This window comes from Nerophis lumbriciformis, linkage group LG19 (genome assembly GCF_033978685.3).
Source record: "Nerophis lumbriciformis linkage group LG19, RoL_Nlum_v2.1, whole genome shotgun sequence".
Classification (NCBI taxonomy): Eukaryota; Metazoa; Chordata; class Actinopteri; order Syngnathiformes; family Syngnathidae; genus Nerophis; species Nerophis lumbriciformis.
The window spans coordinates 10,334,445-10,342,169 of NC_084566.2; the positions used below are offsets into that span (position 1 = coordinate 10,334,445).

Sequence of the window (7,725 nt, forward strand, 5' to 3'; positions counted from 1 at the left end):
AGCTGTTTGTAATGTATTCTATTTGTATTGTTTTTTAAACATATTTATCATTTAAATGTTTGTTTTTCTTTTTAGAAGGCATGTTACCTGCTAAAATTGTGATGTTCTGGGGGGGCCAAGCACCAAATAAAATTATTTGAAATTAATTGTGTGTTTACGAACTCCGTCATAGAACCCATTACATTCAAAGACCTGTGATGTTACACACTACTGTGCCTAGTTCAAGAAGTTTACTTTAAATAAAACAAAAGGAAATATTTTTATAAACAGTGAAATGTATTGAGTGGCTCATTACCATGTTTACTATTGTGACAAAGCAGTCATGTCAGGCTCCCCTTAGACTTAGACTTAGACTTCCTTTTTATTGTCATTCAAATTTGAACTTTACAGCACAGATAAGAACGAAATTTCGCTACATTAGCAATTGTAAGGTGAAATACATATTTTTGTAGCATGTTTTATATTTAGAGGCTGCTTGCAATTGTTACGCGGATGTCTGGAGGGCGCTAACTTTCCAGTGTGTTGCATGCATTATATTCCATCCTCTTCCAGCTTTTAGCACATAAAACGTAAACCACGTAACAGGTGCACATTACCTTTGTTTGTTAATGATAGCAATTTACCAAAGTTTAGTTACGAACATCAGCTATGTATGTATAAGTATATTCTATAATAACAACAATAGGACTGCTAATTGGAAGTTGCTTCTCTGCGATTGTTTTTGTGTATGTAGTGCACGTGATTGTGATGTACATGTGTACAAAAAAGCGGTGAGTGACAAGCCTGAATGCCAAACAAATTTCTCAGATCAATGAGCAATTTCTATTCAAATGAGTAATTGTGAAAAATATAGACATTTAAAAAATATATGTTTTGTTAAACCACTAATGCTAACATAAGCTACCTGGTGGCATTCTTATTATATTTTTTGGTTTAAAAATGTAACTTTAAGCAAAACTCAAACAGCCCTTTAATTAATTCAAGAACTATAATAAGAGCAGTTGGTTTGATGACCACATTAAAGCATTACAATTGGGTTCAAAATGACATATTAATGGCAAAAAAAAATGGCTTTTGAAAACGAGCTAGCTCATTCAGATGTGTATGTCTGACAGCCTGACATTTTTGGGAAGTCAAATAACAACCACTCCAAAATGTTCCCTATATGTCACTTAGGTAGGTAACGAGCTCCAGTCAAGCACTAAATGTTTATAGAATCATTGCAGGACATTTAAGTGTCATTGACGTGTTGGTAATCATGGGTTAAACTCAGGAGGAGGCAAAAGGTGTCATTTTCATTCCACCGGGGAGACAGAGAAGCTGAAGCTGCGGGCAAGCTCAATTTCCTATTTCTCTGCCTCCCACCACAAACACACTCACACACACACTGATTAGAACATTCCACAGCTGCATCCCAAAATAATCATGCACAGTCTAAACAAAATGCACCTCCAGCTCAGTTTCTTGACAAAGTGCTTCAGTGAAAATTTAATGGCACAACTGTACAACGCTATATTGTTCTCACTCTCTCGTAGCATACAATGTTCTGTAAAGTTGTACATCGCCAAAGACAATACCGAAAGTAAAATATATGTTTGTCTGTGCCAGAAATTAAAGATAATGATCCTCCCAGTCTCAAGTACATCTCGCAATATTTTTTCAACAAATATATATATATATTTTTTTTTTTTAGATACAATTATTTTTCAAAGTACAGCACAATCGGAATAAAAGAACATTTGAATTTTGCAGAGAGAATCAAAGACAAAACAATTGAGTGCAAAGGCACTTTATAGAATAAATGTAGTGAGATTTTGCTTATTCAATTTTAGGGGCTGGGGGGGGGGGGGGGTTTGGGCACATCCTTTACATGTGCAAGCTTTGTATATACAGGATTGTTATTCTGTAGCTTCTCCCCATCTACAATGAATATTTTTTTTCAGAGAAAAAAAATAAAATTCAGTTCTATAAAAAGAATGCACAAGGCCTTATTTGTACACAGTCTTATCGTCATCTATGTCTTTTGATGGAATAATTTATACACTCTGGGAGAAAAAAAATATAGTCCTCATCATCCACTTATACTGTACATATTGGAAAGAAAATGGGGGAAAATATATGGGAGGGATAAAAGTGGGTTGTCTGCTGTCTCTCAATCGTATGTGTTTCAACACATATGATTGTTACATAGTAGGCTATTATAGCAGTTACTGGTGAACTCTGAATAATTGTTATGAAAGCAGCAAATAACCTTGCAGGCAGACTGGGAGTAGATTTTGAGAGGAAAATCTATCACTGGCTTACAGCTGGCTCATAGTAGTCTGTTTTTCCAGAACTTCCAGGTAGTCCGGTTCTGTTTTTACCTTCCCATGAAGAAGAAATTGGTGCTCACTGTTTTTGGATGGGAGCGCCACTCCGAAGCACTTCCTGGGGGTCCCGTACAATCTGTCCTGGTTGGAGACATGCCTCGGGGCTGTGGAAGCTTCGTACGGGGGCACGATGCAAGGTCTCTTGGGTAAAGTGCAGAAATTGTAACTGAAAGGAGAGGTGCCGGTAGCTGTTGGAAGCTCTTTGTTGGGCCTCTCCCCGACATTTTGATACAACATCTCAGGAGGTTCTGGGGTGGTCAAACCACGCGTTGTCGGGGGTTTATCCATAAAATCCACTGCGCTGATTGTGTACGCTCCTGGGCTGCGTGTCAGAATATCCTCCTTTTTTGCATTCAGTGAACCGAAGCTAAGCTCTTTGAGGTTGCGGTAATACGCCACCTGCTCGCCATCTTTCTGCATGTAAATGGGGTTCTGGCACATGAAACCCACAGGTGGCGGGATATAGTTATATACATGGCTTTCCGAGGTTTTGTCTTGGGTGGGTTCAGGATTGTAGGAGCCATATTGCACTTGAAATGAGTTAAGATCTATATTGTTTGAGCCTGTTGGGACGTGTTCCACCCCCTTGCGTCGTTTTAGAACAAAAACAAAGAGCCCTGCTCCGAAACAGATGGACAGAATGAAAACTACAAGAAGGCCCAGAATTAGAACTGAAAGCGGTACCTCTGGATGTAATTCAGGGGTTTGCATGCGGAATTCAGTGGGGCTGATTGAGCTGAAAGACGACGAGGAAAAGGGGGTTGGTGACTCAGTGCTGGGGCTTACTAATGTAGGGGCTTTGGTAGGGGGTGCGTATTGAGGCGGGGGCTCTGCACTTGGCTCAGGGCAAATGGCCTCATTGCGCAGTGAACGCAGCAGGTGACCCGCATGCTTGGAGGGTGAGTCACAAGTGATTTCATTAACCACCACACTGGTACTGGAGAGCTCCATCCAGTTTTTGAGTGCCACAATGTGACAGGTGCAGTCCCAAGGGTTCTCCTGGAGGTCTATCTGGATAAAGGCAGATAACTGATCGAGCACACCCTTAACTGGGAGATATGAGAAATGATTATTTCGCAGGTTGAGCCTTGTTAGCATGGTTCCCCCGAACACATTGTCCGGCAGCGACCGCAACAGGTTATTGTTGAGAAAAAGTAGCTGTAGATTATGCAAGGCATTAAATGTCTGTGGAAAGATTTCTTTGATGATATTATATTCCAAATAAAGATACTGGAGCGACTGAAGGCCAGCAAAAAGTGATTGTGAAAGGGACTGTATGTAATTCCCGTTCAGATAGAGCCGCCTCAGATTTGTAAGGTTCTCGAATGCACCCTCTTGAATCACTGCTATTTTGTTGTTTCCTAGATGAAGCAGCTCCAGCAGACTGTACTCCGTTAGATCAGTTCTGTAAATCACATGAAGGTAGTTACCGGTCAGGTGCAGTTTCCTGGGAAAGGAGGGCTTAGGGCTAAGATCACTGATGTTATGCAACTTCCGCTCTTGACAATTAATGTTCAGTCCACTGTCAGGGTTTTGTGAAGTGCAGACGCACACACTCGGACACAAAATAGGCACGGGAGAACGTGTCTGGTAAACCATAATGGGCCCAAAGACATGTTTGTCCTTTGCAATGCGAGGAGTGGGCCTGTGTCGCATTTTGGGTGGCCGTGAAGCCTTAGGGACACGTGTGGGGGTGATCATGCCAGGGAGGTAGGTTGCGGGCAGAGCGCCCTTGAAGTGATAGTCAGAGGCAGGGTGAACTCGTTCTCCAGCGTTCCTGCGCGGGCACAGATCTTGCTTTATGAGCTGGGTGATGTCTTTACCGTGAAGCCTGAATGGCGTCTCACACACTATGTCCCCCACAAAAACCGAAATGGTGTCCAACCAAGATTTAAGCGGAATCAGATCACAAGTACAATTCCACGGGTTTTCTTCCAACTGGATCTCCATGATTCCGCCGATGTGCTCCAGTACCCCTGCAAAGGGCAGAGTCTTGAGCCTGTTGCCACGTAAATCCAAATGGGTGAGGAGCACAAAACGGAAAATGTTTGGAGGCAAAGACAACAGGAGGTTATCGTTGAGGATCAACACTTTAAGCTTGTTAAGCTTGCTGAAAGCGCCGGGTTCAATGGTGCTGATATAATTATAATCTGCTTGTAAATACTCCATACTCTCTAATCCTGCAAATGTGTCCTCCTTTATCACCTCCAGGTTATTGTTATTCAAGTGCAGCCTCTTCAAGAAGCGCAGCCCCTGAAAAGCGTTGGTTTGGATCTCCTGTAATCCATTATTCCCAAGATGCAGTGAGGTGACATTGCCGTAATTAAAAAATTCATTTGCACAGATTCGAGACAGGAAGTTTCCGTTGAGAAAAAGCTGAGAGATCTTATTCAAGGGTGCCTGGAACTGGCTGACGGTGGTAAATCCTTTACTCTCACAGTTAATGTTTAAAATGTTCTCCCTCTCCTCACAGGCGCAGCGGATCTTGCAGATGTCTTTAAAGGCTGAAGTTCTGCGGGTCTCAGTCTCGGACGACGAAAGGCTGGTGACCGTGAGGACGCTCAGAAAGAGGACACCGCTCAGCATTTTTACAGCCAAAAGCGATCGTTAAGATATGGATCCGGCATTTAAGTATGCAGTGTGAGCCTCGCGTTCTGACAGAAACAAAGTCAGTGGTTCACAAGCAGGGTCTCGCACACGAGCATAAAAACATCAAGGCCATAACTGCTTTTCGGTATTAAGAAGAAATCTTCACACACTGAATGTCCACTGACCGACACTTTGGAACTCCAAAATTCCACTGCATAAAATAATAAGGGATCTCGTTAAAGGAAAAAAAAATGCTGCATATGTGCTGCTGCGTGGAAGGAGAAAATCCACTCACTGCCTCCCCTTTTTCCCCTCAGAGTCGCCACATTTTCGGTGGATTGTTGGGGATCTGCTCACCAGCATTTGCAGAAAATACTCACAGGCTGACACCAATGTCCAAAGGCTCCTTCTTTCGCCGCACGTCCACAAAAAAAGAGCATCTCATTTTCGCCTACGGTTAAAAGTCACAGGGAAAAAAAAAAATTGTTGTCATTGCATAATGACACACGGCAAGTAGTCGGTGTGTAAAACAAAGGAAGGGATTAAAAATGAACTCTCGGGAAGGCAAGAAGCAAGACACAGGATAGAGAGCTGGAGTCATGGGAAATGTATCTTCCCCAAGCTGATAACTGCCGCCGTTGGTCCTCCTCCTCCACAATAAGTGCAGCACTGAGCGTCTGCTGCTGCTACTGGTGACTGTGTGTGTTTGTGTTCGGGTGTGTGTGTGTGCGTGCGTGTGTGTGTGTGTGTGTGTGCGCGCAAGAGAGAGACAGAGAGAGAAAGAAACAGCGAGGGAGGCGGAGGGGGGTGAGGCGGGATATTTAAACCAATGAGTGTTCAAGTCAGCCAGTCCGACACATCTATAGGCCATGTCTACACTGGGTCGTTTAACACCTTAAACGAATAATTATTTAGCCTAAACCCTGTTTCAGCCACACTAAACCAGCATTTAAGGTCCCCCTCCTAGGACACATTTTTACAAGTGCGCCATGTATTTCTTGAATCTCCGGCACTTGGCTTTGTATGGACTCATTGATCGTTTACAAACTCAGTTCGGAGAGGAAGTGACGCCAGAAAGACCGCGCCCCACACAGGAAGTGACGTCAGAAAGAACGCGCAACAGCCAGCTTCATAATAAAGCGGTTTTGTAACTCGGAGCTAACCACTGGAAATATGGAGGCGAGTTATCCAGACATGGCCGCGTTTCTCCTTCTTCTACATGTACTGTAGTAGTACTGTAATGTGGAACTCACACATGAATACCTTAAGAGAAAGCGATTGCAGCTATTTGGGATACAAGACTTCTCAGACGGCATGAGAACTTTCCAATGTCAGGGTCAGCTGTGATTCTACTTACCGAAAAACTTTGTCCATTTGTCGAAGGAGAGACAACGAGAATGCGAGCTCCCGTGGATGTGATAAAAAAGGTAGCGTGTGCTTTGTATTACCTGGCCATCGAGGGAAGACGAGGGAAAACTATGGAAAACAGCGAATGCATTTGGACTAGCAAAACAGACTGTATCAGTTATTGTCCGCCATGTATGCCGCAGACTCAACGTCTAGGTCCAGAGTATATAAAGTCACCAAAAACTAATGGACAATGAAGGTGAAGGCAAAAGAGTGAGGAGTGTCCTGACCAGATATCTAGATCCCTACTTTGATGGATGTAAAATTTTCTTTGTCCCATTGTTTACTTTCACGTGTTTATTAAAGATGTTATTAATTTATGATGGCTCAGGTGTGATTCCCTACAATAAGGTCCCACAGCACACTGGATTCCAGTTAATTGAAATACCACAACACTGGATTTGTTCAGAAAAGTTAAATTTAAGAACTTGCACACAAAGCAACACTGGAGGTGACTATGACATGTGCATTTTCCGCGCATGCGTACTAGGTCACGTTGCGCTGGCGGACGGAGGGGGGGAAGGGGTCTTAAACGGTGGCATTGTTGTGTGTGGACACGGATATGGTTAGGTGTGATTTACCCTGGATAATCTAATGTAAAGGGGGCCATAGACTCTCTCCCCCCCCCACACACACACACGCACACACATAAATACACACATTCATGTACATGCACACACACTGAAGTTCCAAACACAACAATTAAATCCAATAAAGAAATGAAAATAAGGGCTGTATACAGCTTGGTACTTGACCTTAACTCGTTTATTGTTGGAATTGTCATGTGACAGTCATCTGATTATCAGATATGACTTCCCTATAAGCCATGTGTCAAGATGAGAAGGGGTTTGCAAATCTTCGAAAGTTAAATGTAATTTTAAACCCATATAACATTTCTCATACCTTAATAGGATGTCAAATCTAACAATTCAACAAACTGCATCAGTGCCGCAATAGGTCACATGGGTATAAATCATTCAACAAATGTAACTGCTCCTTTTTCAATTCAAAGTATATATATGGTACTAAGCACAAAAAAGTGTAAAGTTTTTTGTAAAAAGGGAATACAATCACCATGAATGTCTGATGTAACAAATATGTAATATCAGTGAACTTCCACATCACAGGCGGTTCTCGGTTTACAATGTTGTGTGGTCACGAATGCACTCTCATAAATGATTAATACTGTGAGAAAAAAAGAGAACTATTGTCTGCGCGTGGTAGAAGAATACATAGGCGGAAGAATACGTATGCGTAATAATACAGGTAGCACCTGTATACCTACTCAGTGGCCTAGTGGTTAGAGTGTCCGCCCTGAGATCGGTAGGTTGTGAGTTCAAACCCCGGCCGAGTCATACCA

General features: G+C 42.6%; 1 protein-coding gene across 1 annotated transcript; it reads right to left on the reverse strand.

Moving 5' to 3' along the window:
• Positions 1 to 431: 431 nt before the first annotated feature.
• On the reverse strand, positions 432 to 5,630 carry slitrk2 (SLIT and NTRK-like family, member 2). The gene has a single exon (XM_061979575.2). It carries the CDS (start codon positions 4,953 to 4,955, stop codon positions 2,301 to 2,303), a length of 2,655 nt encoding a protein of 884 aa, XP_061835559.1. The 5' UTR covers positions 4,956 to 5,630; the 3' UTR covers positions 432 to 2,300.
• Between the last annotated feature and the right edge of the window lie 2,095 nt (positions 5,631 to 7,725).

Excerpts from the sequence above, each read along its gene's own strand:
- slitrk2 (XM_061979575.2), bottom strand. The coding sequence starts at position 4,955 with ATGCTGAGCGGTGTCCTCTTTCTGAGCGTCCTCACGGTCACCAGCCTT.